This window comes from Sus scrofa, chromosome 8 (assembly GCF_054392235.1).
Source record: "Sus scrofa isolate SSC_HxYL_T2T_F1_AM1 chromosome 8, Sscrofa_HxYL_maternal_Yorkshire_Landrace_v2.0, whole genome shotgun sequence".
Taxonomy (NCBI): domain Eukaryota; kingdom Metazoa; phylum Chordata; class Mammalia; order Artiodactyla; family Suidae; genus Sus; species Sus scrofa.
Window position 1 is genome coordinate 62,029,939 of NC_139390.1, and position 26,702 is coordinate 62,056,640.

A 26,702-nucleotide genomic window follows, 5' to 3' on the forward strand; every position below is an offset into this window, starting at 1 on the left:
AAGGCACAGGAAGTAGTTTTCTAGATGGAAAGTAAACCAGCTTCAGCTTGGGAGCTCCCACTGTTGCTCAGCTGTTAACACACTTGACTAGGATCCTTGAGGATTCAGGTTTAATCCCTGGCCTCACTCTGTGGGTTAAGGACTCAGCGTTGCTGTGGCTGTGGTGTAGGCCAGCAGCTGTAGCTCCGATTCAGTCCCTAGCCTGGGGACTTCTATATGCCGCAGGTACAACCCTAAAATGGCAAAAACAAAAACAACCAGCTTCACCTTTATGAGGACCTGCAAATGTGCCAGCATTGCTGGAGCTCGGAGCAAGGGTAAGAGTGGAAGATGCTGCAGCGAGGAAAGGCCAGAACACTCAGGGCCTGTGAACACACTGCACTAGGAAAGGGAAAGCCTCTGGGAAACTCGAGTAGGGTTAAGAGATCTTCTGGCTGTTTGAGTGTGGAGTAGAGAAGCAAGGTGATAGAGTTAAGAGGTTAACCTTAACTGTAGTTCAGTGGGGAGAAAATGTGACCTTCAACAAGTTACCTAAACTTGTTTGTGCCTTAATCTCCCTAAAGATATGTACAGTGGGAGTAATGCGACCTGCCCTAAAAAGGTGGTTATGAGAAATGATCAAGTATGGCCTAGTACACGGATGCGTTGTGTAAAAATCCATTTGGCAGACTGATTCTGTGAAAATAACTGAATTTGATAGTCCCTTCAGCTGATCTAATTTTAAAAATAGGGGGGAAAGACAGTCACCATAATGTGCCATGAAACATCCAAGAGCCCTCCCCGCCATCTTCAGCCTGGCAGTCCGTGGAGAGCCAATGGAAATGCTTACTTTTATTTATTTTTCGCATGCCTAAGGTCCTGGGCCATAGCAGTGACAAGAAGGGATCCCCAGCCCACCGAGTGAGGACATGGATCAAACCTACATCCTCATGGACACTGTTGGGTTCTTAACTCACTGAGCCACAATGGGAACTCCAGAAATGCTTACCTTTCATTGTGCTTTTATGCATTTAACTTCCCACAATCTCAAATATATGGGGTGGAAGTGACAGCCTTGCGTGGTGCAGTGAGAGTAGCTGCAGAATGGAAATGAAGAGATGCCTTTCTCTTTGAACTTCAGTTCTCACTTGTTGCGATTTCTTCGGCGTGCCCCCCCTCCACTGCCCCCAGAATGGATAAGATGGTAAGCTACTGTTTGTGGGAGCTTCCCAGAAATGCTAAATTCATTATGGTGCATCTGTGCAAGACCCTCAGGAAGCAACAATGAGCCAGACCCAGTCTGCTTGCAGGGAGTCCTGGTGTCTTCTAGGGGCCAACAGTTTCAAAATCCTATATTCTCTTGAAATGGAATAAAGGATAGAGGAGTATTCTGAGTACAAAAGAAGGAAGGGAATCTAAAGAACAAGTGCATCTGGTGAGTGAAAAGGCGGGACTGCCTCCTCACTCCAGTCTCAATCCCTCTTACCTAATTTTCTTCATAGAATTTATTACCACCAGTGTGTGTATTTACTACCTCTCTTTTCCAACTAGATCAATTCCATGAGTACACTAACTTGTTGTTATTGTTAACTATATCCCTAATGACCAGTAGGCCTGACGCTGACACTTCCAAGGCACTCGATAAATATTTGTCCAGTGAATGTATGTGCAAATTCCCATAGGAATGGCAAGACGGAACCACACATAACAAACATTAGTGGAGTGCAACATGCTAGGGACTAGGAAGTAACACAGGACCTAAGTGTGTTAAGGGGGTTGCAAGCAGAGACCAGATCACACAGGACCTTACAGGCTAGGCTTTGTAGTTTGGATTTTCCTTGAAAGGACAGCAGTGATATCAGGTATATGCTTTAAGACATCACTCTGTTTTGGAAGACTCCTGTTTCAAAAATGGCAGGTTAGCAGGAACCTACCTCAACATAATGAAGGCCATATATGACAAACCTACAGCAAACATCATTCTCAATGGTGAAAAGCTGAAATAATTCCCACTGAGATCAGGAACAAGACAAGGATGTCCGCTCTTGCCACTACTCTTCAACATAGTTCTGGAAGTCCTAGCCACAGCAATCAGAGAAATAAATAAAAGGAATCCAAATTGGAAAGGAAGAAGTAAAACTTACCACTATTTGCAGATGACATGATACTATGCCTAGAGAATCCTAAAGACTATACCAAAAAGCTGTTACAGCTCATCCATGAATTTGGCAAAGTTGCAGGATACAAAATTAATACACAGAAATCAACGGCATATCTATACACTAACAATGAAAGGGCAGAAAGAGAAATTAGGGAAGCAATCCCTTTACCATTGCATCCAAAAGAATAAAATACCTAGGAGTAAAGCTATCTAAAGAGACAAAAGACCTGTACTCTGAAAACTATAAGACACTGATGAAAGAAATCAAAATGACACAAATAGATGGAAAGATATACCATGCTCATGGATTGGAAGAGTTAATATTATCAAAATGACTATACTATCTAAGGCAATCTACAGAGTCAATGCAATCCCTATCAAATTACCAAGGACATTTTTCACAGAGCTTGAAAGAAATATTTTAAAGTTTGTTTGGAAGCACAGAAGCCCCAGAATAGCCAAAGACATCCTGAAAAAGAAAAAATGAGCTGGAGGAATCAGGCTCCCAGACTTCAGGCCATACTACAAAGCAACAATCATCAAAACCGTATGGTACTGGCACAAAGACAGACATATAGATCAGTGGAACAGGATAGAAAGCCCAGAATTAAACCCATGCACTTACAGCCAACTAATCTATGACAAAGGAGGCAAGAACATACAATGGGGAAAGGACAGCTTGTTCAATAAGTGGTGCTGGGAAAACTGGATAGCCACATGGAAAAGAATGAAATTAGAACACTCCCTGACACTGTACACAAAAAATAAACTCTAAATGGATTAAGGACCTAGATATAAGACCAGACACTATAAAACTCTTAGAGGAAAACTTTGGCCAAACACTCTCTGACATCAACATCTTCTCAGATACACCTTTTAGAGTATTGACAATAAAAACAAAAATAAACAAACGGGACTTCATTAAACTTAAAAGTTTCTACACAGCAAAGGAAACCCTAAACAAAACGAAAAGACAATCCACAGAATGGGAGAAAATCTTTGCAAGTGAATCAACTGACAAGAGATTAATCTCTAAAATTTATAAACACCTTCTGCAGCTCCATACCAAAAAAACAAATAACCCCATCAAAAAACGGGCAGAGATCTAAACAGACACTTCTCCAAAGAAGACATACAGATGGCCAAAAAACACATGAAAAGATATTCAACATCACTATTAGAGAAATGCAAATCAAAACCACAATGAGGTACCACCTTACACCAGCCAGAATGGCCATCATCCAAAAGTCTACAAACAAGAAGTGCTGGAGAGAGTGTGGAGAAAACGGAACCCTATTACACTGTTGGTGGGATTGTAAATTGGTACAACCACTGTGGAAAACAGTATGGAGATGCCTCAGAAAACTAGAAATAGAACTACCATTTGATCCAGCAATCCCACTCCTGGGCATCTATACAGAGAAAACCACGACTCGAAAAGATACATGTACTCCAATGTTCACTGCAGCACTCTCTGCAATAGCCAAGACATGGAAACAACCTAAATGTCCATCAGCAGAGGAGTGGATCAAGAAGATGTGGTCCATATACACGATGGAATATTACTCAGCCACTAAAAGGAACAAAATACTGGCATTTTTAGCAACATGGATGGACCTAGAAATTATCATGCTAAGTCATTCAGACGGGTGAGACACCAACATCAAATGCTTTCACTGACATGTGGAATCTGAAAAAAGGACAGACTGAACTTCTTTGCAGAACAGATGCAGACTTACAGACATTGATAAACTTATGGTCTCCAGAGGAGACAGTTTGGGGGCTGGGGGGATGTGCTTGGGTTATGGGATGGAAATCCTGTGAAACTGAATTGTTATGATCATTATACAACTACAGATGTGATAAATTCATTTGAGTAATAAAAAAAAAATGGCAGATTAAGGAGTTCCCATGCCTCAGTAGTAATGAACCCAACTAGTGTTCATGAGGATGAGGGTTTGATCCCTGGCCTTGCTCAGTGGGTTAAGGATCTGGCATTGCTGTGAGCTGTGGTGTAGGCCGGCAACCATAGCACTGATTTGACCTTGAGCCAGGGAACTTCCATAAGCTGTGGGTACAGACCTAAAAAGCCACCCCCAAAAAATGCAGATTAAATTCATACATTTATGTCCTGTTTGCACAAACACCATTACAAATGAAAAAAGAAAGAGAACCATATGAATCCACAGCAGAGGAATTCTAAGGAACTTTCTAGAAGCTACAAAGTATATAGTCTACAGAAATGCAAATTGTGAATCCTTACATAAAGTCAGCCTTCTGAAAAGGCACTACTAAGACAGTGATTCTTAACTTTTGGGGTGGAGGTGGGCAGGGGGAGAGATGATATAAATTTCTTTGGAGAATTGGATGAAAGCTACAAAATCTTCCCAAAAATTCCCACAAAGTTTCGGGTACACCAAATATCATCTAGAGCTCTCTGCATCCATCTGAAAGTCAGATATAAATGGCTTGAAACGTGTGACAGTTATGCAGGCAGCAGAAGTCCACAGCTCTCCTGGTGATTTGTACTAACTCACAAGAGATCGTACCCTCCTGAGGCAGAGTTCACTGGACCATTAGTGCCGTTTCTCCACTGCACATAGGGACCACAGATGGAATGTGCCAGGCGCCATGGGACATAACCAGGAGCTGGACATCGTTTCTGCTCACAAAGAACGCAAAGAGTAGGGGAGAAATAAGTAAAAGTCCATTCAGTTAAAAAGTAGCGTTCCAACTATAGGCCAGGAAACGTGCTAAATCCTAGGGCCACTAGGAATTGTAGTCCCTGTGGAGAGACGGACCTTAAACGAGCAGTGCTCAGGGTAGAGAGCTCCAAGAGGGTGTCATGGGGGACCTGCTGCGCAATCAGAGTGCTAACTTGTTCTCTGGAACCAGAAGGACACAGCGATATAGAAAAGGCATTAGCTAGGCTGCTGGGAAAGAGGCGGGGAGTGGCAGGAAGCGGTAAGATGGTGCCAAAAATGGGTCTGCAGAGGAGGCGTTCAATGGAAGAGCCTGTCATTCTCCGGAGGAGCACACTCCTTTAGGTACTCGGTCCTGACCCTCAAACACATCCTAACCCCTACATTCCTGTGTCACTCCAGCGCTTATTGTGCCCGGATGCGTAGGTATCATTTATCCTACAACCCTGATACGTCACCCATACTTTATGGTGGCGAAAACTGGGACTCTGACATCCCGCTCCGTCAGACATCTGGGGGGTCGCAGAGCCAGGAATGGTACCTGGGTATTCTCGCTCCAAACTCATTACCCTTCGGGCCTTAGTGCCCACTGCTCCCGACCTGGCAGCCGAGGGGGATTCACCAAACATGCTTGGCGCCTGGAGAGTCTTTGCTTTTTCTGTGCCTTTCCTCACGTTCGCTTCTCCGCCTGGATTACCCAGAACCAGCCCCAGGTTTTCCGAATCCCCTGCCCAGACCCCCTTCGGACGGTGATTCCTCGGGGCAGTTCTAGGCAGCAGGAAGCCGACTCGGCCCTGCCCTCCCCTAGCGAGGCCTCCCACGGCTTCCAAGCAGTGCTTCCCCACCACACAGGCCTCCCCTAGGCTCCGGGGACTGCTGCCCAGCTCCGCCTCTGCAGGCACGCTGCGCCGCCACCACCCCGGAAACGCACGTTGCGCCGCCGCCGCCCCGCTACCAGCCCCCCCGCCCCGGGCTTCAGGGGTTGTTCCTCCAACCCGCTCCAAGTACGGCGCATCGGCTCTGTCTACGTGCACTCCTAGCTCTACGAACCACGCCGGCGGAGCCGACACCGCCTCACGGTTCTGGGTGCCTCCGACCCCCGAGCCCCGCGCTCCGTGGCCCCGGCTTCCGCTTCGCGCGGACCCTCCGCATCCTCTTCCGGGTCAGAGGTCGCCCGCGTCCCCGCCAAGATGGCGAGCGGTGGCGGCGGTGGGGGGGTGTCGGTGCCTGCACTCTGGAGCGAAGTGAACCGTTACGGCCAGAACGGCGACTTTACGCGCGCTCTCAAAACCGTCAATAAGAGTAAGTGCCCGCGTGGGCGCCGGGGCCGGGGGAGCCGGCCCGCCGGGAGGATGCGGCCTCCTTCGGGGGCGCGTGACCACCTCCCGGCAGACCCGGGGAGGGGAGAGCCCACCGCCGCCGCGGCTGGAGCGCCCAGCGGACGCGGGACGCAGCCCCTCCGCGTCCTGGCCGGCCCTGGGTCCGTGGCGGCTTCAGGCCACGTTTGCTTCCCTCTACCTTCTGCGCGAGGCCAGGGCATCTCTGAAGGGACTGCAGCTGCCGGAGTCCCCTCCAAGGTGTTTTTATTACACTGCACTGTTTGCACGTCCAGTCTTGCAAATGCTCCATTCCCATCGCGTCCTTTTCGCCCGCCTTTTAGCGGGGTGATGAGACAGTATCGCTGAGGGGCCTGTTCTCTTGGGGCGCAGCGCGGGGAGGCAGCGCCTAGGACACGTCATTGGGAAGCTAGCACTGACGAGGTGGAAGCCGCACCCACTCGGGGTAGAGGCTCGGGCTGGATCCGACGTCCGCAGACAGGCCCGCCCCACACCAGAAAAAGAGTGTGTAAAAGCAGTGACGTTTGAAATAACCTTGCAAAGCAAAGTTTATCTGATCATTTCGAGTCAGCTCCTCCGATATGACGTTCAGCCCATATTTTATCCTTCGTCATCCAAGTGTAATACGGCCATGCTTTTTAAGCTCTGTCGAGGTAAATTTTTACCTGAAGATATTCCCTGTATTTGTTAGGTTTGGAAATGTAGTTACAGAAATAACATACGAGGTATTTCTGTAACATACAAGTGTGAATTTTCAACAGCCTTTACTGTTCATCCTTTAACAGTGGGTTAAGGATCTGGCGTGGCCGTGAGCTGTGGTGTGGGTCGCAGACGCGGCTCGGATCCCAGCGTTGCTGTGGCTCTGGCATAGGCACGTGGCTACAGCTCCGATTAGACGCCTAGCCTGGGAACCTCCATATGCCTTGGGAGCAGCTCAAGAAAAGGCAGAAAGACAAAAAAGAAAAGAAAATTGAGATTTGGCAGTCAAATGACTTGTCCAGGACCTCAAGGCATTAGTGACAACCCTGTACTCAAAGCTGACATTTGCTTCCAAGTTCTATGTGAACTTTTTTCTTTTGCTGTGAAGTAATGAAATATGTATGATGTAGCGTGTGTCCCAAGATGAAAAAGCTATAGTAAACAGCTTCATTCTTGCTTCTTCTCTTTTTTTATTGGACGTTTATTTATTTAGTTACTTTGCCTTTTGTCTTCTTAGGATATGGAGGTTCCCAGGCTCGGGGTCGAATCAGAGCTTGTTGCTACCATCCTACACCACAGCTCACAGCAACGCCGGATCCTTAACCCACTGATTGAGGCCAGGGATTGAACCTGCAACCTCATGGTTCCTAGTTGGATTCGTTTCCGCTGAGCCATGATGGGAACTCCCATTCTTGCTTCTTTATTTCACTTTGCTTTTTTAGTACATACATCTTAGGAAGATATCTCACTGAAAGTCTAACTTAACTCCCCTTATTGTCACTTCTTAAGTTAAAAATAAAGATCAGCAGAGTTCCCACTGTGGCCCTATGGGTTAAGGATCAAATGTTGTCTCTGCAGTGGCTCAGGTCACTGCTTTCTTTGGCCTGGGAACTTCCATATGCCATGGGTGCCACTAATAAATAAATATTTTAAAAGGGTTTTGACTAATCATTTCTGCTGCAATGCAATTAGAACTATAGCTTCCTGAGGCAGGAAGTGTAGAAATGAGATGGATTTAAAAGTTGCTGTCCTACAATTGCTCTCTAGTACTGCAGATCCACAAGGATGATGTCACTGCCCTACACTGTAAAGTGGTGTGCCTTATCCAGAATGGGAGTTTCAAGGAAGCCTTGAATGTCATCAATACTCACACCAAAGTATTAGCCAAGTAAGTGATTTAATTCATTGTTTGTGCACGTTTACCACAGCTGTAACCATTGCCATGTCCCCCCCAACCCCCGCTATTCAGTGATTTTTTTTTTTTTTTCCTACTTTTTTCCTTCCTTTTACTTTCAGTAGTGTTTCTGATGCTGGAAGGAGCAGTACTAACTGTTCTTTTCTGCCTTAAGGAGCTGTTTCTTTACACTTGTCTTCCCTTTCACCCACTAAGGAGAAGGGAAACTGGAGGAGTGTGAAACAGAAACCAGAGCAGTAAGACTCCTTGGAGGACACAGGGAGCACACCTCAATAGAAGTTTAATTTAAAAAAAAGTAGGGAGGAGTTCCCGTCGTGGCGCAGTGGTTAACGAATCCGACTAGGAACCATGAGGTTGCGGGTTCGGTCCCTGCCCTTGCTCAGTGGGTTAACGATCCGGCGTTGCCGTGAGCTGTGGTGTAGGTTGCAGACGCGGCTCGGATCCCGCATTGCTGTGGCTCTGGCGTAGGCCGGTGGCTACAGCTCTGCTTCGACCCCTAGCCTGGGAACCTCCATATGCCGTGGGAGCGGCCCAAGAAATAGCAAAAAGACAAAAAATTAAAAAAAATAATAATAAAAAGTAGGGAGTTCCCATTGTGGCTCAACAGGATAAGAGCCCAACTATGTCCTTGAGGATGCAGGTTTGATCCCTGGCCTTGCTCAGTGGGTTAAGGATCCTTTGTGGCTGTAAGCTAATTTGACTTGGAACCTGTGTTGCTATGGCTGTGGCATATGCTAGCCCTGCGTCTCCGATTTGACCCCCAGCCTGGGAACTTTCATATGCTGCATGTGCGGCCCTAAAAAGAATATAAAAAAAAGGCAGAGCGGGCAGGACCTCTGGGATGGCATGGCAGTCTCAGGTGACCTCTTGTGCCTGCCTCCTTTGAGAATTATTTAGGCAAGTGTAATTTCAGGCCAAGATCTTTGAGTGTCAGAGTTCTTTAGCAGTCTTTAGAATATAGAGCAGTTTTTTGTTGTTAATCTTTTTCATTTATTTCATTTATCATTTCATGAAATGTGAACTTATATTCTGAATTGTTACTGTAATTTTATTTTTCTTTACATTTCATCCTAAACCCCAAAAGAAATGTATATTGAAATGAAATTTGCAGCATATTTATTCTTTAATGTTTATAAAGTTAAAACAGTATATTGTATGCTTTCTTTTGTGTAATAAAAGGACAGTCTAAGAATTTCTGTGTATTTTTTGTATTTGCAAAGACAAACACCAGGAAACCATAACTTAGAATAGTCACTTGTAGGACGTGAAGGGAACATAGTAAATTTGAATAACAGCAGGAGTAAAACCTTTCAATGTATGCCTTTTTGTTTTTTTTATTTGGGGCAACTGCATGTAGTACAGAATAAAAACAAATTTTTAGGAGTTCCCTGTGGCTCAGCAGGTTAAAGATCCGGTGTTGTCACTGCTGTGGCCCAGGTTTGATCCCTGGCCGAGGAACTTCTGCATGCCATGGGTGCAGCCAAACACCGCTCCCCGCCCCACAAGAAAACAAAAAAAAAAACCCAGATTTTTAAGCTGTATTAAAAGTAAAAGAGTAATAAAGGGGACACCGCTTTCTACTAATAAACACGTTTATGCTAAAATTCATTGTTTTGCATTTTGGCCATTTTGTGAGATAGAGAAATTTTCAGATAATTTTTTCTTAGTGTAGTAAATAAAGGATATTGCCATTTGCTTGATAATTATTTTTCCTCATTGAGTATGGTTGAAACTTGAAGATGATTTTTATATGTGACATTAAATAAATTTTTTAGTCTATGTAAGTAGTTTTTTGGTTAGTTGTGTGTTTACCAGTTGTTTGGTTACAAGTACCATGTTGTAGTAACATAGCTAGTTACTATTTTTTTGCTAATTAATTGCTTCTTCAGCAAGTTAAAAGCAGCATTATATGGCTTGTTATTTGATTAATAGATTTTAGAAACTTGATTTAAAACAATGTTCAGATTGTCTTTGTATCTAAAACAGTTTTTAGCTGATTCATGATTTCTTCCTTTTTTTTTTTCCTGGCACAGCTGTTGACCTAAATGAGTTTCCCAAGCCAGGAATCAAGCTGGGGCAACACAGAATCCTTAACCCACTATGCAGGGCTGGGGATGGAACCTGAGCCAGTGCAGAGACAATGCCAGATCCTCAACTCAGAGTGCCACAGCGAGAACTCCTGACTTCATTCTTATGTATTTATGTATTTATTTCAAAAGGCCAATAATTCTACTATCCATGAAAGCAAGAGACCCTAGGGAAATGGCTGTAATATTTTCTGCCACTTATGAGCTGTCTGATTTTCTGACAAGTCACTAACCTTTGTCATCTTATAATGGGGATTAAATAACTTAATCTGTATCACGTGTGCTTAGAGCAGTGTCTGGCATATAGTGGGTACTCTGCAGCTTTAGCTAATAATCAGATACTGTTTTTTTCTTTTTCAGTAACTCTCTTTCCTTTGAGAAGGCCTACTGTGAGTACAGGCTGAACAGAATTGAGAATGCCTTGAAGACAATAGAAAGTGCCAACCAGCAAACAGACAAACTAAAGGAGCTTTATGGACAAGTGGTAATTAATGCTTTAAAGTCCTTGCTGAAGTCATCCTGAGTGAGTGTGCCTCTGCCTATAACAAGGAGCAGGGATGAGCAACCCCAGCCCATCCTGAGGCTCTGTGAAACTGGCCACCAGCCTGGGTCTTGAGGTTTGAACATACTCCCCCTTCCTGATCTTCATATGAACAGTTGCGTATCTAGTGTTCTCTGGACAGATGACTGACTTCCCCAGAGTAACTGGAAAAACTGAAAAGTCCAAATTTCAACTGACTATGAAATTTGGACTTTTTAGTTGAAAAGATGAAGGCCAGTCAGCTTATATACTTACACAGTTTTGAAATAGTATTTTAGTTTTTAACTGGTATTTTATTCTAAGTTGAAAGTAAAAGTATGGTGAATAAGAATTTAGGTGAATTCAGATAGTTCATGAAATCCTTGGAAATGTATTATTCTAAAAGAGGTTTGAGATGCACAATTAAGCCTAATGTAAAATAGGGCTATTTTACATTATATTTGAAAGGACAGAAATGTTATGTTAGAATAAGCAAAACCCTCTTAAAATTTTTTAAAATGTCAGTTCAGGGCAAATAATGTTGTATTGACTGTATTGTTTCCGAAAGGTAGTGTGAGTTTAACAAAGAAAGATTTGGGCAAGGTCATGGATTGTAGGCCTATAAAGAACATTTTAGAGTTCGCGTCGTGGTGCAGTGGTTAATGAATCCTACTAGGAACCATGAGGTTGCTGGTTCGGTCCCTGGCCTTGCTCAGTGGGTTAAGTATCCGGCTTTGCCGTGGGCTGTGGTGTAGGTCACAAATGCGGCTCGGATCCTGCGTTGCTGTGGCTCTGGCATAGGCCAGCGGCTCTACAGCTCCAATTGGACCCCTAGCCTGGGAACCTCCATATGCCGCGGGAGCGGCCCTAGAAAAGGCAAAAAAACAACTTTTCGTGTAAGCTGGGTTCGCCTAGGGTAAATTCCAGCATTTTGAGGTTGGCAAAGGGCACTTGTCTTTGCATACACAGTAGCCTGGTTGACCCAGAGCGGCACTTCTTACTGCCCTCTGAACACTTGGAATGAAATAAGCAAGAATTGGGTTATGCATACCTGATACTACCCTCTCCAATAGTTGTTTTCTGGGAAAGAGGAATGAGGATTAAGTGTAATGAACTCCTAGCAAATGTTAAGTCTTTTTGTTAACATCTAATTTTGTTCCCATTTACTGGGACTTAGGAATCTTGTGGAAATTTTTTTTCGTTGTAAGTCAGATTTAGGTAACGGGGTTGATTTCTACAGAATGGTCTTCCACACCCCTGAGCCACCTGACCTCAAGATGGCAGTCAGTACAGCAGCTTTCTAACAAGTCATGCCACCACTATGCAGTAGAGTAGACATGGCAGGTCTGTTTGTGATTAAATTAAATTGATTATCAGTACTTTTTCTGGAAGTACTAATGGCATACAGAACTAATTGAAAAACTGTAAAGGCAAACCAGTTGATTGCCCATGTTATGCTGAATTCATTTTCCTCTGTAGCAGTTTCAAAAAGGTTTTGTCTTCTCTCATTTTTCACTTGCTACCTCTCTCTTCAGTTATACCGGTTAGAACGCTATGATGAATGTCTGGCTGTGTATAGAGATCTTGTCCGAAACTCCCAGGATGATTATGATGAGGAGAGAAAAACAAATCTTTCAGCAGTTGTTGCAGCTCAAAGCAACTGGGAAAAAGTGGTTCCAGTGAGTATCCCCATATGCCCACACAGCCGTGAAATAATATTCCTGTCCCATGTTTAACTGGGATTTTGCTCTGTGGCAGGAGAACTTGGGTCTCCAAGAAGGCACACACGAACTGTGCTACAACACTGCATGTGCACTGATAGGACAAGGCCAGCTCAACCAGGCAATGAAAATCCTGCAAAAGGCTGAAGGTTGGAAGTTAAAATTCTGTGTAAATGTAATGTGCATATAACCTTGTGAAGTATTTCCAAAAATTGCATTTGGCTTTGGCAGGTTTAAATGGAAATTGATGCAGTGCTAGATGCTAGGTACAGCAGGTCCATCCAGCCTTTCTCTTGGGTTCTTGACTGTGTCTCCACTGTTGCTGTCTTAGCCCTAAACCAGTCTACATGTTCATTTTAACTGCAACAAACCTTAAGATTAAATTTTGAAGAATAGGTTTTTGAACAAGTTAGTATGAATGTTAAATTTAAATTCAGTGAGTTAATGAGCATTTGGTAAATATTATCACTTATTGGTATTAAACAGATGTACAAGTGTAGTGACAGTATGGTGTGCCCATGTGTATGCACACGTGCACATACGTTTATATATTCATAACACTATTCAAGCATGTTTCAGCTCCATTTAGTATGTTTCCATATACAGAATTTACATGCTTTGAGGCTCTTAATTAAGAGAAAAAGAAAATAATTTATTAGCGAACTTATGTCTGGTTTCAACTCCGGAAACGTTTATACTTTGTCTGCATACATTTTTCTTGGAAGCTTGATGATATAGGGGCCGCAGTGAATGAGGGGAAGGAAATAAAGGTGGAATAGGGTCTGTTTTATTTTTAAATACTGATTGTTAAGACAAAAGCAGAGGTTAGAGCATCATGAAAAGAAAAATGTGTTTAAGAATTATAATTCCTGGGAGTTCCTGTCGTGGCTCAGTGGTTAACGAATCCGACTAGGAACCATGAGGTTGCGGGTTCGATCCCTGCCCTTGCTCAGTGGGTTAATGATCCGGCGTTGCCATGAGCTGTGGTGTAGGTTGCAGACGCGGCTCGGATCCTGTGTTGCTGTGGCTCTGGTGCAGGCTGGCAGCTACAGCTCCGATTCGACCCCTAGCCTGGAAACCTCCATATGCCGTGGGAGCGGCCCAAGAAGTGGCAAAAAGACCAAAAATAAATAAATAAATAAAAAAGAAACGAGAAATGAATTAAAAAAAAAAAAGAATTATAATTCCTGGAGTTCCCATCGTGGCGCAGTGAATAATGAATCCGACTAGGAACCATGAGGTTGCGGGTTCGATCCCTGGCCTTGCTCAGTGGATTAAGGATCTGGCATTGCCGTGAGCTGTGGTGTGGGTTGCAGACTCGGCTCGGATCCTGCATTGCTGTGGCTCTGGCATAGGCTGGCGGCTACAGCTCCGATTAGACCCCTAGCCTGGGAACCTCCATATGCTGCAAGAGAGGCTCAAGAAAAGGCAAAAAGACAAAAAAAACAAAAGAATTATAATTCCTGGATCATACACAGTAAAATTTCTTTTTTTTTAATTTGGTCTTTTTTGGGCCACACCCATGGCACATGGAAATTCCCAGGCTAGGGGTTGAGTGGGAGCTGTAGCCTGTTGGCCTTCACCATAGCAACACCAGGCCTGAGCCTTGTCTGCAGCCTACACCACAGCTCAGGGCAGTGCTGTATCCTTAACCCACTGAGTGAAGTCAGGGACCACCAACGCACGTCCTCATGAATCCTAGTCAGGTTTGTTCCTGCTGAGCCACGACAGGAGCTCCACACCCAGTATTAACAGTGTGGGAGAAGGACATCCCCCTTTGTTGCAGATTTGGATGTAAAAGTAGTATAGGCTTTGCAGTGGGCAGTTTGGTGCTGTGTAGCCGAAGTTGGCATACCCTTTGATCTAAGAAGTTCATTAATGGAGTTAAGGAAATAATTATATATATCTATATGGGTTGAAGGGATGTTCATAAGAACAAAAATTTAGAGACATGAGTTTCTATCTTTTTAAAGAACTAGCTAAGTTGTGTTAAAACCACAGATTACCATACAGTCATGAACAATAATCATGTTAAAAATAATTTATATGTGTTGTAGTATAAAGATGTCCACAGTATGTTAAATGGGGAGAAAGGGATTTCAAAATAGTATATAGAATATTCCACTTTCTTTTTAAAATTATCTGAGCATTAACATTAAAGAAAAAAATAACTGAAATGCCAAAGTGGTTATCTCTGAGTGGGAGGACTATTGTCTTTATTTTTTATACTTTCCTATAATTGATTTTTTGCAGTCAACATTTGTTACCTTTAAATATTTTGAATTTTCCTTTAAAAAAATTTTAACGTAGAGATTACAAATGAAAGAACATGTCAAAGAGCTAGAGTAATCAGAGATTGATATTTATGTAATATAGTTGATGCTAGTGATACATCCCAAGTTTGCTTGTTATTAAGATAAGCTTAAATCTTCTGCTTAAGAATTTAGTTCTTGCTCTTTGGAACATAAAAGAAACAAGTTACCCAACAATGTTAATTTTAAAACCATTTTTCCCTGCAGATCTTTGCCGCCGTTCATTTTCAGAAGACTCTGTAAGTGTTCCTCTCTTAAACCCAGATTTTACGCTTCTGGCTAATATTTTGTAGGAGACTCTTTGTACTGTTACTGACTTTTTATGTGTGTGTGTGTGTGTGTCTTTTTAGGGCCACAGTTGGGGCATATGGAAGTTCCCACGCTAGGGGTCAAAATTGGAACTGCAGCCATTGGCCTAAGCCACAGCCACAGCAACGAGGGATCCAGGCTGCATCCATGACCTAGACCACAGCTCACAGCAACACTGGATCCTTAACCCACTGAGCGAGGCTAGGGATGGAACCTGTGTCTTCATGGATGCTAGTCAGATTCATTTCTGCTGGGCCAGGACGGGAACTCCCTGTTTATTGACTTTTTGAGATGTTGTTAAATAGAAATTGAAAAAACCTTCTTGAGCAGTTTATTTGCTGCAATCTCTTAGAGTGAGAAATTACCATACAAAGCTCTTGTATGCCCTGTGCATTTCATTGAATTTCATATTAATATACATTCATTCTGTTTTAGGTGTAGGGCTCAGGTCTTTGAGTAGGGCTTATTCATAGGAATCCCAGGTGTGTTTCTTACATAATCTGTACAAACTACAACAGTCATGTTCTCCAGTTTTGTGGGGTTTTTTTAAGTGTAATAATGTCTTAAAGATAATTGTGAGTTGGTTCATTACAGAGTCCTTTTTTCACTAATCTCTTACCACTTTCTGGCTCATACCTAATTAGATAGTAATTTTCTTTAGGAACTCACCTTTATTAAATATTTCTGAGCATTCAACATAGTTTTCATTCAAACAAGTGTCTTTTCTCACTCATAGTTCTTGTCTTATTCTAATATTTGAGTTTTAACCTTTTTTTTTTATCCAACACACTTGGCATAGTGGGATTGGAAACACGCACCTGTGCCTCCCGATCAGCTGCTTACTGGATGAGAGTAGGAATGCCCTGTGTGGCACGAAAGAGCAGCCTCGTGGCCTTGAGATTCACTGTGCATGGGCACCAGTCAGCCTCTTCAAAGGAGTGGAAATATAGATGAATCTGGAGTGTCAGTTAAGAGGGCTGCTACTTTTAATTACAAATTAATTTCAGCTCTGCAAGTTCTTTGTACAATGATAATTACTAGTTTGAATTTTGTAATCTTTGGATTAGAATTGTTTTAGAATTAAGAGTGAAGCATTTTGAAAGTGTTTTTCTATGAGAAAATTATTTCCAGAATTTAGGAATATTGTTATAGAAGTTAAACTTGAAGGCTGGTTTTTACATTTTTTTTTCATTCCTAGGTTTTAGAGAATAAAAATGCTCAATGAATGGCATTCCTGAGCTTGTTGCCATGTTCTTCCAGAATCTTTTTGCCATTCTTACTTAAGGTTTCCTCTTTTGGTGGCAGTTCCTAAATTCTAACAAACAGACTCTATAAGAAAATTCCTGAAAATGATATGGCCTCTTCAGAATTGTATATCATTTGAATGTTTGGAACACAAGGTAAATATGTGGATCAATTTGGAGAATTTATAGGAAAAACATTTCTTGTGCTTAGGATGGTGCTGAGGAGGACCCACAAGCAGAACTAGCCATCATTCATGGGCAGATGGCCTATATCCTGCAGCTTCAGGGTCGTACAGAGGAGGCACTGCAGCTTTACAATCAGATAATCAAACTAAAGTGAGTGAGTTTTTAAAATGAAGTGTCTTTTATAGGGGATGAGGTTTCTTTTTAAAGATTTGCTCTTTTTTGACTGTTGCTTTTTGTTTACAGACCAACGGATGTGGCATTGCTAGCTGTGATTGCAAATAACATCATTACCATTAATAAGGTATGGAATATCCATGGCTTTCCCACATTTACATTTGACCCTGAAAGCATATTACTCCAGCCTGTTCTGGCATAAGTTTTTCCATGACAGAGTCCACTTGCAGCAAAATCACAATTGCAACTGTTATTTAACTCTCATGATGATGATTCTGCAAGGTGTATTCAAGTGATAAAATATTACTTGAATGCAGTTATAGGCTCTGAACTTTAACATCTTACCCTTTTCCATTTCAAAAAATTTATTGAAGTTCCCACTGAAATATGAAGTGCAGTCTTAATCATTGCATAGTTTTAAAAATCTCATTCCTAGTGTTGGAAAAATGTGCACATTTAAATTTCTTGTCATGTACTTTGTAACTGCAGTAGTTGGTAAAAGACAAGAGCTCTGGGTGGTAATTTGAGCAGAGCCTGGAAGGAGGGATGTGGCTTGAAGGTTAAGCAACGGCCTAAGCTGGTGAACGTAGGGCAGAGCGTTTGACTTGTGGGGAGAAGAGAATAGAAATAAGAAGTCACATACATGCTGGCTAGTTAAAAAAATAGGTTAGATTGGTATCAAGCTATGAGGGGGCCTTAAGAATCAAAATTTATTGATTACCTATTTAGGCTGCATCCATGGCATGTGGAAGGAAGTTCCTGGGCCGGGGATTGAATCTGAGCCACAGTTGTGAGCACAGCTTGACCCTCTGCTTTGAAAAATCAAGATTTTTAAAAAGTGCTGTGGTAGCCAAGTTCAAGAGAAGCTTGGCAGTGAGATGCATCGTGAATTGAAGTATTAAATAGTGACATAGGAGTACCAACTAGTAATTTATTTCTTGAGGATTGATTTATATGAAAGCCAGTTTCTTTCTGTACATTTAAAATAATGTCACATTGGTGTGGAGCTTCACACTCAGAAAGAGTGGAATGTATTTTAGATTTCTTCTTTGTCTCCTTTTAGTCTTTAAACTAGTAGAAGTCCTGGTTTAAAAAGCATATTTATTTATTTGAAAGTAAACATGCAGGAGTTCCTGTCGTGGCGCAGTGGTTAACGAATCCGACTAGGAACCATGAGGTTGCGGGTTCGATCCCTGGCCTCTCTCAGTGGGTTAAGGATCCGGCGTTGCTGTGAGCTGTGGTGTAGGTTGCAGACGCGGCTCGGATCCCGCGTTGCTGTGGCTCTGGCGTAGGCCGGTGGCTACAGCTCCGATTCAACCCCTAGCCTGGGAACCTCCATATGCCGCGGGAGCGGCCCAAGAAATAGCAACAACAACAACAACAACAAAAAAAAAAGAAAGTAAACATGCATTTGACAAAGGTGGAGTACTGTGCATAGAGTAGATGCTCAGACGCCCAGTGTGTCCTTCTCATAGTGCAGTGTGACATCATTGTTTTCCATTCTTATTCCACTCCATTTGCTTATATCTGATAATGAGCCAGAGAATAATGAGTTACCATCCTCATTTGTCGTCTAAATTCTGAAGATAGTTTGTAGAAATTACAAATTTAGGTATCTTTGTAGTCCTGATTTCCACTGTAAGATTCCACTATGCAATCTCTGTGTACTTTTCTTCAAAAAGCTAAAAACAGACGATTAATAATGGAGAGAGAGGAAACCCAGACTTCTGTGTGGTGTAGTAGGTTGAGGATCCAGCGTTGTCATTGTGGCAGCTTAAATCACTGCTGTGGTGTGGGTTTGATCCCTGGCCTGTGAACTTCCACATGCCTCAGGCACGGATAGAAAAACAAAAATGAGAAAACCAAGAACCCGAGCCAAATTTATATGCATCTTCGGAGCACAGCCACCCCAACCAGGCAGGAGTATTTATTATCTTCTAAGCTCTCTTGTTGTGTTAATATAAAATAAATAAATGAAAGAGGAATAAGGCCTTGGGATGGAAGTCCAAGAAGAGTTGAAGACTCTTAAAAGAGTTGAAGTCTAAGAATGCTCTTAATTGTGGATGAACTTTTCTTTGTCAGGACCAAAATGTCTTTGACTCCAAGAAGAAGGTGAAATTAACCAATGCAGAAGGAGTAGAGTTTAAGCTTTCCAAGAAACAGCTGCAAGCTATAGAATTTAACAAAGCTCTACTTGCTATGTACACAAACCAGGTGGGTAACAGCTCTGCCCCCTTGGCTGTGGAGTATGTGGCATAAGGGGTGTATCAGTCCGGTCTATTTATGTTTTTTTATATTTTGTCTTAAATCCATGTATTCTTTAGAATGTTATGTACCATAGATTTTATTTGTTAAATAAGTAATTTGCCCAATTCTTTGTAAAGGTGTGCAATTAGAGGCTTTTAAGATGAAGAAAACACTATTCACAGATAATTTCCTCATTATTTTGCATCTCTCTGAAATAGACAAACTACAGTCATGATGATTGTACATTTAAGTTCTGTTTCTCATTTTTGTTTGGGCATAATTGCATCAAATTATAAATGGTAAGGAGGTCGATTCTAAGTAACATGCATAAACTAATTGTGATTTCAGACTCTTCTCGAACAGAGGTTTGCCATGGGGGACTGAGAGGCAGCAATGTTTTTATTGTTTAGAACTGAGTCAAGTTATTCTTAAATACTTCAGTAGGAAATACCTATACATTTTGTTGTTTTGAAGCAAAGTCTGAGACTTGATTTTTTTTTTTTTTTTTAACAGATTTCTGGAGTTTAAGCATCCAGATAAATATTTAGGAATTGTCCTTCCCTAAATGCTTTTAGAACTCATAGCTTAAATTCAGTAAATGGAAATCTTTTTTTTATGGGGAAAAAAAAAAAACTCACCCTAGGCAGGTCTTACTTACTATTTTGTTTCAGTCAATTTCCTTCTACTCCCCCATCCTTCCTTTCTTTTTGGTCATTCCTTTAATGTTTGTTTTCATTAACCAGCTTATTTTGTGTGTGTGTGTGGTGGGGGAGTAATACTACTGTCTTTTAGGCAGAACAATGCAGAAAAATATCTACCAGTTTACAGTCCCAGAGTCCTCAGCATCTTCTTCCTGTGTTAATCCAAGCTGCCCAGCTCTGCCGTGAAAAGCAGCACACAAAAGCAATAGAACTTCTTCAGGTAAAGAAATTACTTGAATTTTTATTGAGATATCAGTTAGTTGCAGCCGTGTCTCAGTTTCATCATGAGTTTACAAGCTTATAACTTTCATGGGAGACTAATAGGTAATAATATACTACTGTATTATCCCAGAGTGTCACTTTAGTTAATTCTTGGGGTGCAACCTTTGTTTTTATGAATTTGCATTAGTAAATATTTGCAATAAACCTTGAAGAATGATTTTCATTTGGAGATCAATTTAACATGAGTTAAGGGTTTGTTTTAGATGGAAAATTCCAGAATATGCATCACATCTTTCTCAATAATGTATCTTCTAGTAAGTCCCAATCTAAAACCTCAAGCATTTAGAGACTGACTTGGTTAGACTACATGGGAAAGTTGTACCATGTCAAATTAGGCCCATCCTGAGGGGCAGAGTTACCTAGCAAGGACTCTTAGTAAGGAGTTAGCATTTAATTGAGTATCTCTATTAAAAAACAAAAAACTATGTAGTAATCTTTATTATTACTCTACTGGTGACTTCTAGAAGTTTGACATTGCACTTATTTTGTAAAGCAAAGGAGTCTCAAAATTTTTTTGCCAAAGTTAAATTTTTTTTTTTTCTCTCTTTGTTTTTTCTAGAGCCACACCCACAGCATATGGAGGTTCCCAGGCTGGGGGTCTATTGGAGCTGTAGCCGCCAGCCTGCACCAGAGCCACAGCAATGCAGGATCTGAGCCACATCTGCAACCTACACCACAGCTCACGGCAACACCAGATCTATAACCCACTGAGCAAGGCCAGGGATGGAGCCTGTGTCCTCATGGATCCTAGTTGGATTCGTTAACCACTGAGCCACGACGGGAACTCCAAAGTTAAAATTTTGAGCTGAAATCAGAAGTTTAACTTTTTTTATGACTGCATCCATGGCACATGAAAGTTCCCAGGCTAAGGGTTGAATCAGAGCTGTAAGCCACAGCCATGGTCACAGCCGTGCCGGATCTGAGCCACATCTGTGACCTGCACTGCAGCTTGCAGCAATGCTGGATCCTTCACCCACTGAGTGAGGCCAAGGATCAAATCTGCATCCTCATGGATACTAGTCGGGTTCTTAACCTGCTGAGCCACAACAGAACTTCAAGTGGTTTAACATTTCAAAACTGATTTAAATTTTAATGAGACTAAAATAAGTAATTAGAATTTGTGCACTTAGTTGTGTAAATTAAATGTGTTTTTTTCCCTCCCAACTAAAAAAATTTTAGGAATTTTCAGATCAGCATCCAGAAAATGCTGCTGAAATTAAGCTGACCATGGCACAGCTGAAAATTTCCCAAGGTATTCATGATTATCTCATCATGAGTAAAATTGTTTTAATGGAAACGTATTGTTGGAATGATTCTGAAGTAGTTGTGCACTATGTTATTTTTAAAAGTTTTGCATAGTGAAGCATAATTACTGCTGTTTCAAACATAAAGCTAGGTTGTGTGAGCAGACTTAGTAGTGGGTTAGTAGGCCTTTTCTTGGGTTATCCCTAAGTTGTTAGAATGTTTCTCAGTCTCTGCCTTGGCGTCTGTAGAAGCAAAGAAGTCTCCCGTTCTCTACATAGATTTCCTGGGTATGTTGTGTAGAAATCTTTATTATATCTGTCACTTGGTAGTATTTGCATGAAATAAGGTTTTACATTGCATCCTAGTTTTCAACATTTCTTAGTCCTTTATTCTTCATTTATACTTTATAACATGTCTTTGGTAGAGAAGAGACAAATTTAATGAGAATTGATGTTTTTGAATCTTACAGAAAACTGCTAGTGATTTTAGTTTATGATTTTGAACCGACCCCAAGTACCTTGAGAGCTGTGTTGTCCATATTTAGTAACCACTCTCCATATGTAGGTATTTTAAGTTCAAATTAAAATTCAATTCCTGGAGTTCCCGTTGTGGCTCAGTGGGTTAAGAACCTGACTGATATCCATGAGGATGCAGGTTCGATTCTTGGCCTTGCTTGGTAGGTTAAGGATCCGGCACTGCCGGGAGCTGCAGTGTAGGTCGCAGGTGCGGCTCAGATCCCGAATTGCTGTGGCTGTGGTATAGGCCGGCAGCTGCAGCTCCAGTTCAGCCCCTAGCCTGGGAACCTCCATATGCTGCGGGCATGGCCCTAAAAAGAAAGGAAAATAAATAAGTAAAATAAACTTCAGTTCCTCAGTCATGCTGGCTGCATTTCAGAATCTTCAGCCACTGTGGTTTAGTGGGTGGTACAGTGACCATCACCGAAAGTTGTGTCAGACAGCCCTGCTGCAGACCACGTTGTCTCAGTGGGGACCAAAGTGGCTTGATCAGAGCAGAGGGTTGAAAAAGTCTTAGATACTATGATGCTAAAGTGAAAATTTCATGGGTAGAGGGGAAAAATGTCTTTAAAAGGCTCCTTAGTGGTGGTGTAATAAAAATGAGGTTGAGACCAGCTACCCTCTTCTCACATTTCTTACCTTCCTCCTTTGTTTCTTTTTCTTTTTTCCACCTCTCTTCTTTTTCTTGGCTTTCCTCTTTATCTTGTCTCATCTGGTTTTCAGTTTATTTTTGTGAGGATTATTTATCATACTAAAATCGCTGAGAGTAAGTCTGCTGGGGTTTTTGTTTGTTTTGTTTCATTTTGTTTTGTTTTTTGGCCACTTCTAGGGCCGCTCCTGCAGCATATGGAGGTTCCCAGGCTAGGGGTCGAATCAGAGCTGTAGCCACCAGCCACAGCCACAGCCACAGCAACTCCAGATCTGAGCCATGTCTGTAACCTACACCATTGCTCACGGCAACGTCGGATCCTTAACCCACTGAGCAAGGCCAGGGATCAAACCTGCAACCTCATCGTTCCTAGTTAACCACTGCGCCACAATGGGAACTCCTGTTTGTTTTGTCTTTAAAGACAGTGGAGGATTTTTTTGTTATTGAAGTTTGCAGTGAGTGGAAAATCAGGATTTTACACCGTAGGGAATTTTCCATTCCACTCACAGTAACATGTCAAGGCCTTCAGGGAAAGGAGTCCTGCCTTTAAGTTAACAGTCTGAAAAAGGAGAATTGGGACTCACCAGATGGGGTGGGAGACTTCTTTTTTGCTAGCAGCTCTGCCATTACCTTTTTGAACGTAAGCAAGGTATATTATTTCTTTAGAACTCAATTTCCTTTATTTGTAAATCGAGTAAATAGGGTACGTCATTCCCAGGATCCAAAGCTTGAATATTTATTTATTTTATTATTATTTTTTTTTTTGTCTTTTTGTCTTTTTTGTCTTTGTTGTTGTTGTCATTGTTGCTATTTCTTGGGCCGCTCCCGCGGCATATGGAGGTTCCCAGGCTAGGGGTTGAATCGGAGCTGTAGCCACCGGCCTACGCCAGAGCCACAGCAACGCGGGATCCGAGCCGCGTCTGCAACCTACACCACAGCTCACGGCAACGCCGGATCGTTAACCCACTGAGCAAGGGCAGGGACCGAACCCGCAACCTCATGGTTCCTAGTCGGATTCGTTAACCACTGCGCCACGACGGGAACTCCCAAAGCTTGAATATTTAAAGATGTCACAAAATAGTATTCTTAAATTTCTTATCTTTTTCCTCCCATAAGACAATTTTTTCAATGGTGCTAATTTTATTTTTAATCTCTTAAGGTAATATTTCAAAAGCATGTCTAATATTGAGAAGCATAGAAGAGTTAAAGCATAAACCAGGCATGGTGAGTATTATAACTAAAATATTATTAATTGAAAAAGTAATGAAATTCATAGTCCATTGATATGTTTGATATTTCTTTGTTTTCAATTTAATTTCTGCTTATTTCTTTATATATTCCTAATGTTTGAGTAGTTGTGGCCCCTAAATACCAACAGGAGTTTCTGTTGTGGCTCAACGGGTTAAGTACCCGACATTGTCTCTGTGAGGATATGGATTCAATCCCTGGCCTTGCTCAGTGGGTTAAGCATCTGGCGTTGCCACAAGCTGCGATGTAGGTCAAAGATGTACCTTGTATCTGATGTTGCTGGCATAGGCCTCAGCTGTGGCTCCAATTTGACCTCTGGCTCAGGAACTTCCATATGCCTCAAGTGTGGCTATAAAAAGAAAAAGAAAGAAAATAGTAACAATAGTTCTTGTGTAAATTTAATTTCATTGTATGCCCTGTTTTGCATTGGTTTATTATTTAGTCAAATGTGTCAGGCACTGATTAGGCACTGAAAGCCAATCTTTAATTTCTTAGCCTTAATTATTTTATCTTATAATGTCTTCAGTATGATTTCTTTGAGTTAAATCAATTTAGGAATTCAGTTCTCTGATTTAGCTTTTAGTTTGCTGATTATTCAAGTATCACAAGTTGAGATCACTAATATAGCTGTGAACACGTATTATGAAGGAAAGTCTAGTTTTCTAGGGTGGTATATGCATTTAATACTGTAGTAATAGGGACTCTTGTTCTCTAACGTGGCTTATTTACAGTTGGCGCTTGGCGAAGGCATAATAGTGTTACGGTAGTGTGTGTTTTCTCCTTTGAAGAATCATTTATTTATTTAATTTGTTTTTGGCCGCACCTGTGGCATATGGAAGTTCCCAGCCAGGGATCAAACCTGTGGCATAGCAGGAAGCCAGGCTGCTGCAGTGACAACACCAGAGATCCTTAATGCACTGAACCACAAGGGAACACCTGAAGAATCGTATTTTAAAGACCAAACTATGATTACTTTGTTAAAATCAAATATAATATATGGCTGAAAATAATGTTTTATTTAGGTTGTCGAATTTATTGACATAAAATTGATTACTTTTTTTTTTTTTTCTGCTTTTTAGGACTGCTCCTGCGGCATATGGAGGTTCCTAGGCTAAGGGTCGAATTGGAGTTGTAGCTGCCAGCCTGTGTCAGAGCCACAGCAACACCAGATCCAAGCCGCGTCTGTGACCTACGTCACAGCTCACGGCAATGCCGGATCCTTAACCCACTGAGCGAGGCCAGGGATTAAACCCACAACCTCATGGTTCCTAGTCAGATTCGTTCCTGCTGCACCACGATGGGAACTCTACATGTTCTTTTTATCCTTTTAATATCTGTAGGACATTTTGTCCCTGTTACTAGTTATTTTTCGTCTTTTTTTTTTTCTCCTAATTAGTCTGTCTGAGGCTTATTAATTTTTACGTTTTTTTCCATTGATCCACCTTTTTTTCTGTTGCCTTTTTTTATCTCCCCCCTCACTCCACTCCAGCCACATGGGGCTCCTTGCCGTCTCTCCAAACACTAGGTGAGCTTTCACTGGGTTTATATAGCTGGAGCTACATGTGACTCAGCATAAGAGTTTAGCCTTGCTGGTGTGTGTACCTCACTGATCACGCCTTGATATTTCACCAGTATCTTATTACATAAACTAACTTTTTTTTAGGGCCACACCCTTGGCATATTCAAGTTCCCAGGCTAGGGGTCGATTCAGAGCTGTATCTGCCAACCTACACCACAGCCACAGCAACAAGGGATCCAAGCCATGTCTGTGACCTACACCAGCTCATGGCAACACCAGATCCTTAACCCATTGATCGACGCCAGGGATCCAGCCAGCATCCTCATGGGTACTAGCTGGGTTTATAACCCTCTGAGCCACAACGGGAATTCCTAAACTAACTTTCTAAATGCATAATTATTATCAACTTCTGTGCTTACCTTGTGGATTGGTGACAAAACACTTGTGAACTGGCACTGCTTCGGAGGAATGGTACTTTGTACAGGTAAACATTCTTGTGGTTCATGGTATTTCTAGTTATGCTCTAGCAATTTTTTTTTTTTGTTTTGGCCATACGCAAGCCAGGGATTGAACTCACGCCACAGCAGTGACAATGCTGGATCCTTAACTGCCAGGCCATCAGGGAACTCCCATCTCTAGTATGTATGTACTAGCAGAGAGCCTGGCTATCTTTATTTGCTGTTTCTTTAGTGTTTTGTTTTTGTTTTTGTCTTTTTAGGGCCACACCTGCAGCATATGGAGGTTCCCAGGCTAGGTGTCAATTGCAGCTATAGCTGCCATCCTACATCACAGCCACAGCAATGCAGGATCTGACCTACATCTGCAACCTACACCACAACTCATAACAACACCAGATCCTTAACCCGCTGAACGAGGCCAGGAATTGAACCCACAACCTCATGGTTCCTAGTCAGATTCGTTTCCACTGCGCCACGACAGGAACTCCTTTCTTCAGTGTTTTTCGTTTTCAAAAGGTTTATTCTGTTCACTGATTTATCCTGTTGGCTGGGCAGGTGTCTGCATTAGTGACCATGTATAGCCATGAGGAAGACATTGACAGTGCCATCGAGGTCTTCACACAAGCTATCCAGTGGTATCAAAGCCATCAGGTAAGTAAATGGAGGAAAATGCTATTAGGGCATGTCTTTGCATAAGAATGAAAAGCTGCAGTAGTGAACTCAAAATTAAGGAAAATTAAAACATTTTAACTCACTGTTTAAGAAATGGAATGGTCACTTGGAGTTCCTGTCATGTCTCAGTGGTTAACGAATCTGACTAGGAACCATGAGGTTGCAGGTTCGATCCCTGGCCTTGCTCAGTGGGTTAAGGATCTGATGTTGCCGTGAGCTGTGGTGTAGATCACAGATGCGGCTCGGATACCGAGTTGCTGTGGCTCTGGCGTAGGCCGGCGGCTTCAGCTCCGATTAGACCCTTGGCCTGGGAACCTCCATATGCTGCAGGAGCGGCCCTAGAAAAAAGGCATAAAGACCAAAAAAAAAAAAAGAGAGAGAGAGAGGAATGGTGACTTATGATGGAGCATGATAATGTGAGAAAAAAGAATGTATACATATATGTGTGACTGGGTCACCTTAGTGTACAGTAGAAAATAAACCAGCTATAATGGAAGAAAATAAAAATCACTTAAGAAAAGGAAAAAAAGATGGAATGCT

The 26,702-nt window shown here is 42.1% G+C and overlaps 2 protein-coding genes across 5 annotated transcripts in view; one reads left to right on the forward strand and one right to left on the reverse strand.

Moving 5' to 3' along the window:
* PPAT (phosphoribosyl pyrophosphate amidotransferase) overlaps window positions 1–6,552 on the reverse strand; it is a 77,630-nt gene extending 71,078 nt beyond the window's left edge. Inside the window, exon 1 of the mRNA XM_084972332.1 lies at window positions 6,361–6,552. The gene's annotated coding sequence lies outside the window, so the exon portion shown is untranslated. The remainder of the gene's footprint in view (window positions 1–6,360) is intronic.
* Window positions 6,008–26,702, forward strand: part of SRP72 (signal recognition particle 72) — a 32,805-nt gene continuing 12,110 nt past the window's right edge. For 2 of the 4 annotated variants that reach the window (XR_014812573.1, XM_084972330.1), the window contains exons 1-13: window positions 6,008–6,144; window positions 7,926–8,046; window positions 10,521–10,644; window positions 12,216–12,359; window positions 12,439–12,550; window positions 14,921–14,952; window positions 16,478–16,602; window positions 16,696–16,753; window positions 18,709–18,840; window positions 19,666–19,794; window positions 21,036–21,108; window positions 23,425–23,489; window positions 26,046–26,141. Coding sequence is in view for 1 of the 4 variants with exons in the window: in XM_084972330.1 (XP_084828456.1) it covers window positions 6,033–6,144; window positions 7,926–8,046; window positions 10,521–10,644; window positions 12,216–12,359; window positions 12,439–12,550; window positions 14,921–14,952; window positions 16,478–16,602; window positions 16,696–16,753; window positions 18,709–18,840; window positions 19,666–19,794; window positions 21,036–21,108; window positions 23,425–23,489; window positions 26,046–26,141 (1,323 nt within the window). In the remaining 3 variants the exon portion in view is untranslated. Of the gene's footprint in view, window positions 6,145–7,925; window positions 8,047–10,520; window positions 10,645–12,215; window positions 12,360–12,438; window positions 12,551–14,920; window positions 14,953–16,477; window positions 16,603–16,695; window positions 16,754–18,708; window positions 18,841–19,665; window positions 19,795–21,035; window positions 21,109–23,424; window positions 23,690–24,746; window positions 26,142–26,702 lie in introns of those variants that run through there. The other 2 variants (XR_014812574.1, XR_014812575.1) reach the window with 2 other exon arrangements.